Source organism: Lipotes vexillifer, unplaced genomic scaffold, assembly GCF_000442215.2.
Source record: "Lipotes vexillifer unplaced genomic scaffold, Lipotes_vexillifer_v1.1 scaffold1093, whole genome shotgun sequence".
In the NCBI taxonomy this organism is placed as follows: domain Eukaryota; kingdom Metazoa; phylum Chordata; class Mammalia; order Artiodactyla; family Lipotidae; genus Lipotes; species Lipotes vexillifer.
The window spans coordinates 1,165,734-1,182,534 of NW_006774793.1; the positions used below are offsets into that span (position 1 = coordinate 1,165,734).

The window sequence follows — 16,801 nt, forward strand, 5'->3', positions numbered from 1 at the left end:
CAGGACAAAGGATTTAGAAAGAGCCTATGGGAGTGGGTGTGATGCCCACAGGAGCAGAGCTGAGGCATTCCCTAACAATCAGTCCCCGGAGAAAGGGCTCCCCCTTAGGCTCCCTTACCCTTCCTGCCTGGCCTGGCCTGGCCTATCCCCACCTTCCTGGTGGAGGGGCCCTGTTGATGACACACTGCCAGCATCCTCACACCCAGCACTAATTGCATACCGTTCCTTCTCCCAGCGAGCAGGAGCCTAGGGAGGTGGCTGAGGGGATATGGTACAGTCCTGGGACACTGGCATCTTGGCTTGGGGAAGACTCAAGCACCTTTCACTCCACGCCCTCTCCAGAGGTTGGGGAAGGGGCTCCAGAGATTCTCATCCTTGCTTGTTGTTCTCCCTCCGGGCCTGCCTTCCCCAGTGTAAACAATCACTGGGTCCCACCAGCGTCAGGCCCAGTGAAAACAGTGAGGCACTAGGGGGCTGTCACCCAAGTTATTTTCACCACAGCCCAAGGAAAAATAAACGAGACGACTTCAGATCCTATCAGGATAGACACCACTGTCCAAGCTGCCCAGTATCAGGGGTGTGGGACTCATGCAAAGGCCCTTGGTGGGGAGGAGGGAGGTGATCTCAGTTATGAGATGGGGATCAGGCTGAAAATCTGAGATAAATCTGAGCAGATACCAGAATTTGGTCCTTAAGGAGCAGAATCTGGGCCTGAACCAAGCTCCAGGCCATGCTGGGAGGGGAAAGGGACCCCCAGCCACACAGCCTGAGACTGTGGGAGCACCGAATTGTTGGGCAACCTGCTGAGTGCCAAACCCTTTATCACACGTAACTAACCCTCACAACAAGGCTGTGCCGTGGGCATCACAGCCCCAATTGACAGGCTCATGAGCAGCTTCAGAGGAATACTGCTCCAGTCTCTACTGAGAGGCAGACTTAAATCTGGATCAGCTTGGTTCCAAATCTCAGTCTGTCCCACTATTACACAGGACCTCCAATTCCTGAGGGAGCCTTGACCTGAGCAAGTGCACAGCCTCTTACCAGTGGGACAAGAGAGATGGTGGTTCAAGATGAAACCCAGCATGTGTCTGGCCTAAGGCTGGATTGAGGGCAGGCAGAAGTCATGGTCAAGAATCCTCGCTGGGGTCTCCAGCCCCTGACACTCTTACCTAGTATCATAGAAATGAATTCTACCACCTAAATGAGTTTTCCAGAAACATAAAGCTCACCCCTTTACAATTTAAAACTTTTAAAAAACTCATTCTGGAAGGAAATCACTCTAAAACATTACACTCGTCTTCAGCCCATCTGCACTATAAATCCTTCTGGATAGCTGAGGATCATTCATAGACACCAAAAACCTCAGCAGCAATGTTTTCAGAAGCCGTAACAGCGTCAGAAAAGCTATTTGCCTTAATGCCAGATGACCTTGGACCACTTTTTAAATGCTTATGACTGCTGTAAAAGTTTTCTATGACATTGCTTCCCTTGCTACCAAGCTATCAGGGGTCACTAGCTGCTATAAATGTGCTTCTAATCTTTGAGCACAGGAACACACATGGACACATTAAAATTGTGAATAAAGTAAGAACAAGTAGGCTGTGACTGAGGACTGTAGAGTCTGTCCAGTGAGTGAAGCACATGAGGACTGTAGCTGCTTAAGAGTTCTTTCTGCTCCCTCTAGACCCCACAATGTTACCCTGTAGTTGACCTCCCCATAAGTGAAGCGTCACTGCACTAGTAATCCCTAGATCACTATTTGCTTCTTCAATTGGAAAAGTCCACTGAAGATCGCAATATAGATTGCCCCCAATAATAGGAGACAGTTGGAATATTTAAGACAAGGAAGGCAGCATAGCATAGAGACGGAAAACAGTCTTTGGCATTGGAAAGATCTGGGTGGGAATCCTGGTGTCCCCATTTTCCAGCTGCATGATTGATTTGGGGCACAGGCCACTCACCCACCACTCTGAGCCTCAGGGTCATGAGGATGAAAGGAGAGAATGCAGGAAGGTGCTTAGCACAGCATCTGGCAAAAATGGGGTGAGAAGGGGCCAGGAAATCGGAATGTGTGTTTGGGTCCTTGGGGGCATCAGGAAGACAAGAATGGGAGCCTGAAGGGAAAGGGACCGGGCAGAAAAGGAGCAGTAAAGGAGCCCCGCTATCCTGGCTTCCCCGCTGCCCCAGAGGTAGGGGTCGTCGTGTGTCTGCCCTGTGTAGCCCAGAAGGCCTGGGGCTGCCCCAGAGAGCACTGAGAGGGGGGCTGGCACCTGCACTGGGGATTGGGAACTTCTAGAGGGCTAGCTGTCTCTCCCCTTTTTCCTGCTCTGATTAACACAAGGTTGGTGGGCCAGGCAGGGAGGGAGAGATGGGTAAGAAGTCCCCACAATGGTTTGTACCCACCTGAACCTAGTGAAAAAATGAAGCTGCCAAACAAAGCAGCCATGTCTCCTTCCTCAAAGTCCCCATCTGCCTAGGGGCCAGGCTGGGAAATGGGTACTGCTGTGGGCCTTAGCCCAGAAGGGGTAATATGGGGAAGAGGGGGTGGAAGAGAAGCTTGGTGGCGGGGTGGCTGTCCTCCTGTCCCTGCGTCTTTTTTGGTTTCTTCCTTTAGCCCCTCCATTTAGCTACTGAGCTCCCACTCTGGGCTGAACACTGGGCTAAGGGGCTGGGATACAGAGACAAATCACACATAGTCCTGGCTCCTGGAGAAAGACCACCCAGGCCCTGGGTCCTAGCCTCCTCCCATCCTCAGCTCCCTTGCCCACTGACCCCTCACCCCACTTCTCTGAACCCGTCTCTTCTGCCCCTCTGACTTTGTTCTGTTCATGTCTTAACCAGACTACGCAGCAGTGTGTGTGCTCCCAGAGGGAAGCGATGCAAAGGGGGTGCGGGGGGGGGGGGGGGGCGTTCAGCCCCGTGGGATGGTCAAGGCCGGGATCATCCCTGGGGGGATGGGAATGAACCCGAGCTTAGGAAACATCCTCGAGGTTCGTCCTGGGTGACGGGGGGGGGGGGAGCAGAAAGGAGGGAATCCCGCTGACATCACGGCTCATTAGCATATGTGACCTCATCAGGGGGTGGGACTGTTTCCCCAGGTGTCTAGGGGGAGGGCATGGGGGGGTGGTATTTAAAGGGAAAAGCTGACAGTGCTGCTGAGTGAGGGAGTGGGTGCTGCAAGCCGCCAGGCTGCACACGCACACGCACACTGATGCACACGGACCTCGACACCGACATGGACACGGACACAGAAACCACAGCACTCTGCCCCGCCAGCAGCCACCAGGCCTCCCCACCAGGGACACCCACACCAGGTGAGGGCTGAGCTGGCAGGTGCTGGCTGCAACCATGGGGGTGGGAGCTGAAGCTTTGGTGGGGAGGTCAGAACTAGGGGTTGAAGGAGCTCGAACGCAAACAGCAAGAGGGGAAGAGCAACTCAGGAAGTGGGGAAGCCTCCTGCCCACACTAGGACTGGGGCTCATATGAGGTGGGGGGCTAGGGGGCAGAGGTGGGCTGCCTAAATGTCCCCTCACCCATCACCTAGGGCTTCCCTGGGGAAACTGGTACTTAGCCCCTAGGTCTGCCTCATTCCCAAGAGGTTGGGACGGGCAGGAGGGAAGGGGAAAGACAAGGGGCAGCCCACAAGCCTGGGAATCACGGGCAGGGGGCTATCCTGGGGAACTGTTTTGAGGGTTTCTCTGGCTCCTGGAGGCGCTGGCTGCCAGTCAAGTATTGATCCTGGGCTATTTCCAGCCTCTCTCTATCCCCCTTTGTTATGTCTGTGGTTCCTCCTCCAGTTACCCTGACCCGTGCATTGTCACTCTCCCTGCTCCTGCTCTCTCGCTATTTCTCCTCCTCCCTCCCTCTCTTTTCCTCCCTCAGCCTCACGATGAACACAATATTCTGTCAGAATCACAGGGACAGCCAGGGGTGCAGAAGGATTCTCACACACAGACATGCACTGGGGGATGCTTACCTACAGGGCCATGGGAAGAGGCAGCCCCTTTAACACACCCATGGAGACCCAACACACACATCTCAGTGAGCAAAGTCCCTTCCCTGGGAACAGGCTCCCCACAAAGTTTTTGACTCTATCAGCACCCAACCCCAGAACCTGGGCAGCAGCTTCAGTTTATCCCCTGTGTGGGGATCATCAGTGCAGGAAGCAGGAGGGGGCAGGGCCTCCCAGTGGAAGGAGGGGCAGCCCCCGGCCAGAGGCCTAGTCTGGGGGTGTGCCTGTGTGTCAGTGTGAAGTGTGAGTGGGTGTGCAAGCCTGCACACAGGTGCCTCCCCTGCATGGGGCATGTTTTGAACGGGTTGTGGCTGGAACCATACTGGGCAAGCCTTCAGGTCAGCCCCTGGGAACGCCACCAGTTCAGGCTTCTGGTGGAGTTCAGTGGAAGAAGGTCGGACCAAAGACTCTCAGCTCCTTCTGGGTCACGGTCATCGACTGGGCCTCTGAGGCTGGAGCAGCCAGGACTGAGTCCTCTGCAGGTGTCTAGGCCTACCCAACTCATAGCTTCCTTCTCTTTGCCCCCCCCAGAAGCAGATGCTACACTGCTGAAGAAGCCAGAGAAACTGCTGGCAGGGTTGGACTGGGGCGGGCCACCCCCTGCCCCGGGGGCCCCCAGACGAAGAGGAAGTATGCCTGTCCCCTACAAGCACCAGTTGCGGCGGGCCCAGGCTGTAGATGAACTTGACTGGCCACCTCAAGCTTCATCCTCTGGCTCCTCTGACTCCCTGGGCTCAGGGGAGGCAGCCCCCACCCAAAAGGATGGCATCTTCAAGGTCATGCTGGTGGGGGAGAGCGGCGTGGGCAAGAGCACCCTAGCAGGCACTTTCGGTGGTCTCCAGGGAGACAGTGCTCACGAGCCGGAGAACCCAGGTATTTGGGGGAGCCCTGCAAGGATTGAGGGTGCCTCTGGAGCCCTAGTCAGGGATGGAAGAGCTCAAGGCATGAACAGTCCTGGAGGCCAGAACCTAAGAGAAACTGTTTCAGTGCTTTCTGTGGCACCCTCCCTGGAGGGGGTCCCTGGTGCTGGGATCTAAAGCATCCCTGGTTACCAGGTCTAACAGGTGTTTTGGAGCCTCCTAATGGGTTCTATTCCCTGTCCCTATTTCCCAACAGAGGACACCTATGAGAGACGCATCATGGTGGATAAGGAGGAAGTGACTCTAGTTGTTTATGACATCTGGGAACAGGTGAGAACTAAGATGTGGCTGCAAGCAGGTGATGAAACCTGGGAGAGCTGAGGAGGGGCAAAGTGTGGCTGAAGGCTGAAGGCTGCTGGGACTACAGCCCCTGGTTTTAACATGTAGTGGAACCTGACCTTACATATATATTGTCTCAGAGAGCAAAGGCTCAGACCTATGCACACACTATGGTACTGAGAGCTGCTGTCTGGTTTCCAGGATCTTCTGACCCAGAGGAAAGTTAGGATCTGGATTCGACAAATCCTGCAACTGCAAGCCAGGCTGAACACCCTGAAACTGACCCCCTCTGTACATTTTTCAGCCTAGAAGATCCTGATCTGAGAGGACAGAAGCTCAGGGCTCAGGGGAAAAAAGTGAGGACTTGTGAATATTTGGACATAAATGATTACTATGCAGAAACGAGAGGCCAGATTACACACACTTGAATAGCATTCATTTTTTAAGAGCTTAAGCATAAGGTAGGATGCGCTACCCTAGTCTAGGATCCTATGTCCCCCATTCGCCCATGTGGGGCTCACATTACAAACTTCTCCCTCCTCCACAAACACACTCCGAGTATGGAGATTCTTCCATTAACTAGCTCTGTGTCCTAAGCAGGTGGCTTCTCCCTCACATCCTGGCTCCTCATCCTTGAGGTGTAGGTGCTGGGCAGGTTCTCCCATGCCTCCAGCCCTGATATTCCATGACTCTCTGCCCATCTGCAGGGAGATGCAGGGGGGTGGCTGCAGGACCACTGCCTTCAGACGGGGGATGCCTTTCTCATCGTCTTCTCAGTCACCGACCGACAAAGCTTCTCCAAAGTTCCAGAGACCCTACTACGGCTCAGGGCTGGGAGGCCCCAACATGACCTGCCTGTCATCCTCGTTGGAAACAAGAGTGACCTGGCCCGCTCCCGGGAGGTCTCACTGGAGGGTGAGTACCCTGAACCTCATCCATGTTTGCAATCTCAGGGAACCCTCTCCCTTCCAGGATACCTCTTCTCCATAAGGCCTTTTACCCTCCTGGGTGCACAAAATTGCAGTTAGCCCCAGGCTAAGGGCAGACTCTCAATGCCCACGCCTAGGACCCCGAGACTCCCTTCTCTTCCCCCTCACCTCTTCTCAAGGCCCCTTTCTCCCTCCCCCTCCACACCACCACCGCCCTCCACTTAATCCCTGCTTGTTCTATCAGTTGCAAGAGATCCATTTGCCCCAATCCCTTTCCACTGCACGCCCTGGGCCCCCCAGGCCCAGCCTCACGCGGCCCCGGGCCCAGCGCAGCCCCGTGGGCGGGCGGGCGCCTGAACACGTCCCTTCCTACAGAGGGCCGCCATCTGGCAGGGACACTGAGCTGCAAGCACATCGAGACGTCGGCCGCGCTGCACCACAACACGCGGGAGCTCTTCGAGGGAGCGGTGCGCCAGATCCGGCTGCGGCGGGGCCCGAACCACGCTGGGGGCCCGCAGCCTGAGTGGGGCAGGGCAGAGGGCCCCGCGCCGCCCACGCGCCGCGAGAGCCTCACCAAGAAGGCCAAGCGCTTCCTTGCCAACCTGGTGCCGCGCAACACCAAGTTCTTCAAGCAGCGCTCCAGGTCGTGTCACGACCTCTCCGTGCTCTGAGCCGCGGTCGCCATGGTCACCGCGGTCGCCATGGTCACCGCGGTCGCCATGGTCACCGCGGTCGCCATGGTCACCGCGCCCTCCGCTCGCCCCCTCGCCCCGCCCCGCCCCCGTCCGGCTTCCTCTGTGAAGACAGTCTAGGAAACCAGAAACTCCCGGGACGCCCCGGTGTGACTACCGGAGCCGGGCCCCCCGCCCCCAGACCCCGGCGGGCGTCGCCCCACCCGCTCCGCGCGCTCTCCGGTTACCTCCCGGGCTCGGGGCTCCTGGAAGGCGAGGACGCTGACCCGCGGGGGTCGTGCAGCGGCTGTTGGGCGGGGCGGCTTCCGGCGGGCGGAGAGGAAAGTAGTTCTCCGAGGTATTTTGTTTTTTTGTTAATTCACGCTTGACCACCTCTCCCGTAAAGAGATGCTAAAAGCAAGAACTGGAAAAGTGCTTTGTAAACTCCTTTACAGTTTTCCACCTTTGTACTCAGCGCGAATATGCCTCAACTTTAAGAGATCCTTAAAGGTAAAGACACGGAACCACTTCTTTGAGACTTTCCTAACGGGTCCTGGCTCTGATCTGCTGCACTTGTCCACTTTGCCTTTAAGTTGTTCTTAAAGGCAAGGGCCTGGAAGCGCTGTTCTTCTGAATTGTGATTTACCACGGCACTTCCCCTTTAAGGTTATTAAGGTGAAGGTGTGCGGAGACTTTTGCCTGAAGAGCTGAGCGGTGGCAACCCGCCTTTATCCAGGTCCCTGGAGGCACCAGCAAGGGAGCCACCCTTCCCTTTTCAATAAAGAATTTTTCTACTGCATTGCTCACTTTGACTCTCTGTTCTCAAAGCCCCCCCACGGAAGGATGGGTGGATTTAGGTTCCTTGCTCCTCTGAGCCTGAGTTTTCTTGTCTGTAACGGTTCTAGGGAGACTCCGGAACTGACAGTCCTGGAGCAGTCATAACAAGGGGCAAAAGGCCCCTAAAGATTACGGAGCCCAGCTTGTCCCTTTGCCAATGAAAAAACAGGCCTGGAGAGGAGCAGGGACCCGTTAGAATTAATTTGGTAACTCAGTGACCAAGTCCCCATCACCTTACCCCTTACCCGGCAAGGAACCCGCTGGAGGCTACATTTTTTTTTTTTTTTGCTGTACGCGGGCCTCTCACCGCTGCGGCCTCTCCCGCCGCGGAGCACAGGCTCCGGACGCGCAGGCTCAGCGGCCATGGCTCACGGACCCAGCCGCTCCGCGGCATGTGGGATCCTCCCGGACCGGGGCTCGAACCCGTGTCCCCCGCATCGGCAGGCGGACTCTCAACCACTGCGCCACCAGGGAAGCCCTGGAGGCTACATTTTGCGCCTAGAACTACACTCAGCTGTGGCCTGGGCTGATTCAAGGTGGTGACACATCCAACAAGGAGGCCCATCAGCTGGGGCGTGATAGGGTTGGCCTGCACCTCCCCAGCTGTCACCTGCAAGGTCCCTGTGAGAAGTGAAGCTGTCAGTGCCTCCCCTGGGGATGCCCACGCCTGCTGCTGCCTGAGCTAAGAGTCTGAACAAAGAGAGCAGAGGCAGCAGTTCCCCTCACCCCTAGACATACAATACAAGCTACCTGAGCACCTGAGGGCCAGGCCTCCACTCTACCCCACCCAGGTTCCCAGAACTCGATGGAAAGAGGGATGTCTCCTGAGTCCTTGCAGCTGGGGAGGAGCCAAGGGGGACCAGCCCAGCACAGGTGGTGAGATGATGCTATGAATAATGACACTATCCTTAGGACTTGACTTTATCTCAATTCTTTAATGACTATATGGTGTCACTACCTCTTTTACTGTGGAAGAAACAGAAAGTAACTTGCCTGAGGTCAATAAGCAATACAGCTGGGATTGCACTCTCGTCTTCTTGATACTTAATGGTGATTGAATCCAGCCTTGCATCTGAGGTTCCCCTTCAGTAAGGATGAGGGGAAGAGGGAGAGGAACAGTAGAAAGAATGCAGGGGACACTATGGGCAGAGCCATGGGCAGTGGCCCTGGTAAAACGGCCAGAGAAATTACACGGCTATAGTGGCGTAAGCCAGCTCTAAACTGGGGACCAGGAACAGCGGCAGTGCAAATTGTAAACCGCAGGAAAACACACTGGGCGCGTTAAGGGACCAGATGGTCCTACAGTTGCGTTAAAACCTCAGGGACATGAAAAGGAGGGCTGAGATGAGCACTGAAAAGAAGTTTGGGAGCCCTACTGCAAAGGACCTTAAATGCCAGGCAAAGGAGTTTGTGCCCAATTTTGTAGGCACTGAGAGTCACTGAAGGGTTTTGAGTGTGTAAGTGACATGATGGGGCTGGTCCTTTGGGAAGAGGAGGCAAGCAGATGGACTGAAGCAGCAGAGGCAAGGCCTGAAGAGATGAGTTTAGGGAACAATCACAGTAATACACATGGAAGGTAATGAAGGACCACGCTGAGGGAGATGGCAGTGGGAAAGGAGAGGTGGCATGGCACTTAGAGTCAGAATCTGTGGGACTTGACAACTGAGTGGCTGGGTATAAAGACAGGGAGAAGTTGCAGGTGATGGGAGGATGGTGAGGAACTGGGAGTTAGGGGGCAGGGGAGGTAGCCGGTAAATGGCTCCATTTTGGAGACTCTTGAATTTTGAGATGCTCAGAAATACATCCCTGGACAGCTGAGTCTGAAATTCAGAATAAGTTAGGGCAACAGACACAGATAGGAGAATAATTGCCATACCAATGGTAGTAGAAAAGCCAGAGGAAAATATGAGATGCAGGGCAGTCACACAGGACCCCATGCTTAGTTTAATGCTCTGCTGTCGCTTGAACAAGGCTCCTTGAAGAAGGAAGCCTGCATTTTCATTTTGCACCAGGGACCCACTAAGGGAGAGACTAAGAGGGTGCAATACAGGCTGGGATCCTTAGCCTCAAACCACACATGGGCTTTAGGGGTGTGTGATTCTTGTGAAATGGTACAATCTGATGCGTTTGTGTAGTCATGCATTTGTCTGAGAATAGGTTCATGAATTTCATCAGATTTCCAAAAGGGTCTGTGACCCAACAAATCACAAGCCGGGATGGTACTGACTGCTGCTGAGAAGCGGAACTGGGTGGGTGGACAAGTGTAGGAGGTTTACTTTTCACTGCATGCCTTTTTTCTACCTTTGGGGTTTTTAACTATGGCTAAATAAATAAATTTTTAAAATAAATTTATTTATTTTTGGCTGCATTGGGTCTTTGTTGCTGCTCGCGGGCTTTCTCTAGTTGCGGAGAGCGGGGGATACTCTTTGTTGTGGTGGGCAGGCTTCTCATTGTGGTAGCTTCTCTTGTTGCAAAGCACGGGCTCTAGGCATGCGGGCTCCAGTAGTTGTGGCACGAGGGCTCAGTACTTGTGGCTCGCAGCCTCAGTAGTTGTGGCGCATGGGTTTAGTTGCTCCGCGGCATGTGGGATCTTTCCAGACCAGGGATCGAACCCATGTCCCCTGCATTGGCAGGCGGATTCTTAACCGCTGTGCCACCAGGGAAGTCCCTAAGCTAAATCATTTAAAACAAAACAAAGCTTTGGTGTTCCAGAGAAAGAAGAGGGACCAAAGAGAGTGTCCTGGGGACAGGCAAGATAAAGAAGGTGGGGATGCAGCTGCCAAAGAAGTGGTGGAGGAACTAGGGTTGAGCTGGTAGTGGCTACTGCCCAGGGAGAAAGGTTCTCTAGAGGAATAGTACCACCACTGGTCAAATGTGGCAAGAGGGGAGGATGAGGAACCAGAAGGCCCAGTGCCTTTCATGTGGCAGAAGTCTAAAGATGATGACGGCAGGATCTCCCCCATGAGGGGAGCCACACACGCCACAAGCCTCCCTCCCCCCAACTCAGCCAGTTCCATCAGCCCGACCCATCTGTGTGTTCCCTCCAGACGCCTACAGGAAAGAGCTCAGAACAGACAGAAGCTGAAGCCCCGCTCCTGCTAGACTTGGGAGAGGTGGGGTCTTCTCTGAGAGCCTAGCCACTCCTCTCCCTCCCTCCGATCAAGGCAAAGTAAGCCCAGGCTGCCGATCTGCGCTGGCATGAGACCAGCAAAGGGGCTCGATGCTGAGCTGCCTGTGCCAGGTAAGATCCTCTCTGCCCTCATGCGCCTCTTTATTTTTTTTTAATAAATTTATTTATTTATTTATTTTTGGCTCTGTTGGGTCTTTGTTGCTGCGCGCGGCTTTCTCTAGTTGCAGAGGGCAGGGGCTAATCTTTGTTGCGGTGTGTGGGCTTTTCATTGCGGTGGCCTCTCCTATTGTGGAGCACGGGCTCTAGGTGCGCGGGCTTCAGTAGTTGTGGCGCGCAGGCTCAGTAGTTGTGGTGCACGAGCTTAGTTGCTCCAGGCATGTGGGATCTTCCCGGACCAGGGCTTGAACCTGGGTTCGAGCAGGCAGATTGGCGGGCGGATTCTTAACCACTGAGTCACCAGGGAAGCCCCGTGCTCCTCTTAACCACTGCAATTTTGACTTGGGGTCTGTGCTCCCTTATCAGCCCAGTCCCTGCCCAACCTCTACTTACCCCATGCCTCCTGGCCCACAAGGCCGCCTCACTGGCCAAGAGCATAGACTGGGTGTTCTCTCCCTTGAGAGGCCAGAAGTGAGGCCAGTCCTGTCTTAGAAGTTATCTCTCTGCTCTGGGCCTCTGCTTACAATTGGGCCTTTCTGCCCTGCTGCATCTAACCCTCTTTAGAGACTGGAACAGGGGCCCTCCTCTTCTGAAGGACTGCCGGAGTCATGGAAGGACACTCCGCAAGTCTTCTGCATTAAATCCTCACTCCCAGAAACTCCACCCATACATACATCTTTTCATTAATCTAATCTAATTGTTCCAATCCACATCAGTCTAAGTAAAATCTTCCTGGACGTTTTAATCCTTCATCTATCTACAAATGCTTGTTGCTTGCTCAAGTACTGCCATATGCCAGTCACTGTGCTGGGCCCTACAGAGAAAACAAATACAGATAAGGCACTATCGCTGCCCTCAAGTAGCTTACAATTGAGCTGGAGAGACAGGGCAAGTTGGAGGCAGCACTACCATGGCCAAAACAGCAGCAAACGATACCACATTCTGACTATCTAACTGCAAGCTATATCACGTGCTCTAAGAGTCTGAATGGAAGAGACAGAACATTTGGAAGACATGTTTTAGGAACTGGGCCTTGAAAGTTATACATAGGCTGTAGATAGATGGGGAAAAGAAGGAAAAGAAATGTCTTGCGGCAAAACCACATGAGCAAATGTACAGGAGAAATGGTGGGCAGCCTGCCACATGATGAGGTAAAGACCCTCCCTGTACAGAAGGAAGCAAAATTTGGGAGGATGTCAAAGGGTCCCAAAACCAGACAAGAACATTCTGCTTCTTAGTCCTTTATCACCTGGTGGCTCTCTGATGGAAATACTCAAGGAATTTGAGTCTTGATGTCATGACTCTACAGCTTGGTGGCCTTGTAAACTCAAGGCGTGAATATAAATTCAATAGGGCTGTGCAGGCCTTTTACCTGGCACTCAGGCTATTTTCTGGATGAAGTCTATGGAGAAAGTCACTCTTAACCTCTCTTGTCTTTCTGAACCTCAGCTCTTCCCAATTATAAAAGGAGAATAAGGGCTTCCCTGGCGGCCCCGTGGTTAGGACTCCGCGCTTCCTGTGGGAACTAAGATCCTGCCTGCCACAAGGCGTGGCAAATAAATAGATAAATAAATAAAATGAGAATAATACCTATCTTGTAGGATAATCATGAGGACTAGATAAAAATGCAATATCTTCATGATTATACAAATGAGCAGTGGGAAGTAATGCTTTTTACAAAAATTCTTTTTCTTTTTAAAAAATTTTTTATTGGAGTATATAGTTGATTTAGAAGCAATGTTTTTCTTTTGTTTTTGTTTTTGTTTGCGGTACGCGGGCCTCTCACTGTTGTGGCCTCTCCCATTGCGGAGCACAGGCTCCGGACGCGCAGGCTCAGCGGCCATGGCTCACGGGCCCAGCTGCTCCGCGGCATGTGGGATCTTCCCGGACCGGGGCACGAACCCGTGTCCCCTGCATCGGCAGGCGGACTCTCAACCACTGAGCCACCAGGGAAGCCCGAGAAGCAATGTTTTTTTGCAACCTGTGTCTGGTCCCTTATTCAGGCAACCATGCAACATGCTAAACTCTCAAAGCATGGCACCACTCTGGAGATACAAATTTAAGTTGTGGTCCACAAAGTCCAACAGCCTCCCACAAGACTCACAGGTAACCCATTATCGGATTTCCTGTTTGGGTAGTTTTGGGGGGAAGACTGGCAACTGAAGCCTAAGGGTGGTATTATACTACACAGTTTCCCATTTTTCTGTTCAAATTACAACTTTAGGCAGAGGACCTGTGCTGATTGAAAACACTTATTCTGAAAGGAAACTGCCAGAGTAGGTAGGGCTAGGCTCTGGAGACCACAAAGACAGGTGCTATAGGAATGCTTGGAGGAGATTAGGAGGGATGCTTGCAAAGGACTATAACAGAGACTGCCCTGGGATTTTCCCTAGCCAGACCAAGCAAAGGGCACTAGGTATCCTGAAGGTACTTGAGGGACCCACCTTGATTTTCCAAAGCCATCTGGTTGTAACCTGATTATAGAGTTTCAAGTATAAAGGGATTCGACTGTGGGATTTGTTTTCCTGAAAGGTAGCCTGACTGTGTGTGACCTAGGACCTTGTAAGCCTGGGACTTTAGCCCAGGAACAATGAAGGTTTATTTTCACCATTGCCCCACCATCAGTTCCGCCCCTGTAAATCTCGAGCATTCTCAAAGTTGGGGAGGAGAATTAGGTCAGGTAGAAAGTCAAGTATGTAGGCATCCAGAGGAATGGGAAGCTATCAAGTTCTAAGGCCTCTACAGGTTATCATTTCATTGAATCCTCACAACATCCCCGAGACAGGTACTATACCGTTATCATCTCCTTTCTAAAACGGAGGAGTCTGAGTTAGAGAAGTAACACCTAAGCTTACTCAGCTGGTTTGTGGCAGAAGAGAGATCGGAACCACATGGTGTTGTTCCAGAGTATGATCTTTCTGCTACAGGGTGGAGGTCCCCTGGTTGGGCCCAGGAAGTGGGAGAAGGAGGCTAATTCTCAGCACCATTCATTTTAAACAGGTAGGCTTCAGGATGCTTGAAAGCTGACTGAAGTTCCCATCCTTTCTGGAATACTGGCAAGAGTCTGACAAGTCTCTGATTTCCAAGGTCATTGTTTCCCTCTTCTTGCAATCCAGCACCGACTGGCTCTTTTCCAATCTTCAGGCACCTCATCCACCCACTGCCCTCAAAAATAACTGCTTAATGGGTCTCCAGTAACTCCACCCAACTCCTTAAGGGCTCCTGAGAGCAGATCGTCTGGGAGAGCCAAGAGAACTCATCCAACTTTTAAAAGGGATCTTTGATCATCTCTTTCCTTGCCTCCATCTTCCCATACGCTCTAAGTTGACTGGTCTGCTTCACCTCACACAGAGCTCTCTCAACCAAGAACACACTTTGAGGGGCTTCCCTGGTGGCGTAGTGGTTAAGAATCCGCCTGCCAATGCAGGAGACACGGGTTCGAGGCCTGGTCCGGGAAGATCCCACATGCTGTGGAGCAACTAAGCCCATGCACCACAACTACTGAGCCTGCACTCTAGAGGCTGCGAGCCACAACTACTGAGCCCGTGTGCTACAACTACTGAGCCTGCATGCCGCAACTGCAAAGGCCTGTGCGCCTAGAGCCCGTGCTCCGCAACAAGAAGCCACTGTAATGAGAAGCCTTCACACCACAACGAAGACACAATGCAGCCAAAAAAAAAAAAAAGAATACACCTTGCGAGCAATCAGTTCTGGATATAGAGTGCAAAAGTTGGGAGGGAAGGGGGGGATATCTGAAGCCAGAAGATTCAGACACACAGCTTCAGATCAGAACTCCTTTCCTGCATTCAGCTCATGACTACTGACTTCACCTGGTTGCCATGGAAACATCAGTCTCTCTTGGCGGCAAGCAGCACTTTAGAAAGCTTCACAGGCTACCATGGTAACACCAAAAAGAGTAAAGCTGCCTCCTCTTTTCGAGCGGTGAGGAAGAAATGGACAAGACTGCTAGGAAAAGCAGGCTAGAAGGGACAGCCTCTGGAAGGCCTGGCTCTGACTTGAACTGAGGGGAATTAATTCAACTCAACAGGTACGAAATATGTACAAACAAAACAGTAATGAATGGGCTTCCCTGGTGGCGCAGGGTTGAGAGTCCGCCTGCCGATGCAGGGGATGCGGGTTCGTGCCCCGGTCCGGGAAGATCCCACATGCTGCGGAGCGGCTGGGCCCGTGAGCCATGGCCGCTGAGCCTGCGCGTCCGGAGCCTGTGCTCTGCAATGGGAGAGGCCACAACAGTGAGAGGCCCGCGTACCGCCAAAAAAAAAAAACAGTAATGAAAAAGACACATCTATGACTGGCTTCATCAAGCTATAAGCATCTAGTAACAGAGTTTACAAAGAATTGTAAATAAAGTCAGAATAAGACCTACATAGGACCAAGAATACTGAAAAGGAAAATCAACTTCAACTAGGAAATCATCAGTCTTAAAGGACAGGATTTTGACCAGCAGAGAGGGGCAGGAAGAGAGAACAAGACAGTAGACATGGAAGTGGAAGAATTCAGGATATACTGAGAACTATGAGTAGAGAGACAGAAAAAGTGACACTTCCCCATGACTCCAAGGCTTTGGCTTCCACAGTGATGCTGAGGCAGGTTAAGATTAAGATCAAGGGATCTGAAGCTAGACTGGACTGAAATCCCAAACTTGCTAACTGCATAATCGGGGGACAAGTTAGTTAACCTTTTGGGTATCAGTTTCCTCATTAACAAAGTAAAGATAATAAAAGAATCTACTTCAGAGGAGTCGTTGTGAGGATTAAACAATTCAATACATATAAAATGATTAGAACAATGCCTAACCCACACCAAATCCTGCATAAATGTAAATTCTCATTAATTGTTAACCACCCCACTCTTTGGTGCCAGGATAGCCTCTTCGCACTGTCCAAGTAATACTGCCCCCTGCTTTTTTTTTTTCCAGTTGCAGCATGCAAGCTTCTTGGTTGCGGCATGCATGCAGGATCTAGTTCCCTGACCAGGGATCGAACCTGGGCCCCCCTGCATTGGGAGCGTGGAGTCTTACCCACTGGACCACCAGGAAAATCCCCGTCCAAATAATACTTCCTGATTCGCACCAGACTCTTTAATAGAAAACAGGGGCTGTGACAGAATACCTACAAGTTTTTAGCTCATTTCCCTTCTTTATAAGCACCAAGACTAAAGGTTCATAGGTCACAGCCCTGCTTCCACTGGTAGCCCAAAGAGCCTAAGAAAGAAGTAGGGTGAATCCCAATGTAAAGAACACAGCAGTTTAAAGAACAGGGAGGAATGCCACTGCCTTAGAAAAGAGAGAAGTGGATGCTATAAGCCGAAAGTCAGGTGAAAAATCCCATTTAGAATTGAGGACTAGTGGGGAAATTCTAACTGCGCTGGGAACAGACCTGGGCAACAGTCTCATCTCTACTCCCACCTTAGCCACCGTGCTCAGGCAGGAGGTTGAGGGAGGCTCCTTTACATTAGGCTGGGCCCAGAGGCTGTTCACTGCCCCTTCTCTCCACTCCAACCACCCTCTATAGAGGGATGAGTAATAAGAAGGCACTGAGTCACACGCAGTGACACTGGCTGTTACCCACTAGACGTTGTCACCTTATGTAGGTTAAGACTAGAACAGAAGTTGTCTTCGACATTCCCTTACTTCCACCCTTGTCTCTCTCCCAGCAAAAAGCTACGCAAGGCTCTAAGAACAAGGAGCAAGGAAGAACTGAGGTGGAAGGACCCAAAATGCAGGAAGGCCAAAGCAGCTGGGAATGGGAGTGTAAGGAAACTGAGCAGTGGTGGGGGCCCACCTGAGGGCAAGAAGCAAGGCCTGGGGGTACCTACAGTTTGAAGATGTTCAAGACTGCCATGAG

The 16,801-nt window shown here is 52.4% G+C and overlaps 1 protein-coding gene across 1 annotated transcript; it reads left to right on the forward strand.

Moving 5' to 3' along the window:
* Positions 1–3,211: 3,211 nt before the first annotated feature.
* REM2 (RRAD and GEM like GTPase 2) lies at positions 3,212–6,811 on the forward strand. The gene is made up of 5 exons (XM_007449526.1): positions 3,212–3,314; positions 4,544–4,885; positions 5,129–5,202; positions 5,919–6,126; positions 6,516–6,811. Exons 1-5 carry the CDS (start codon positions 3,212–3,214, stop codon positions 6,809–6,811), a joined length of 1,023 nt encoding a protein of 340 aa, XP_007449588.1.
* The last annotated feature ends 9,990 nt before the right edge of the window (positions 6,812–16,801 follow it).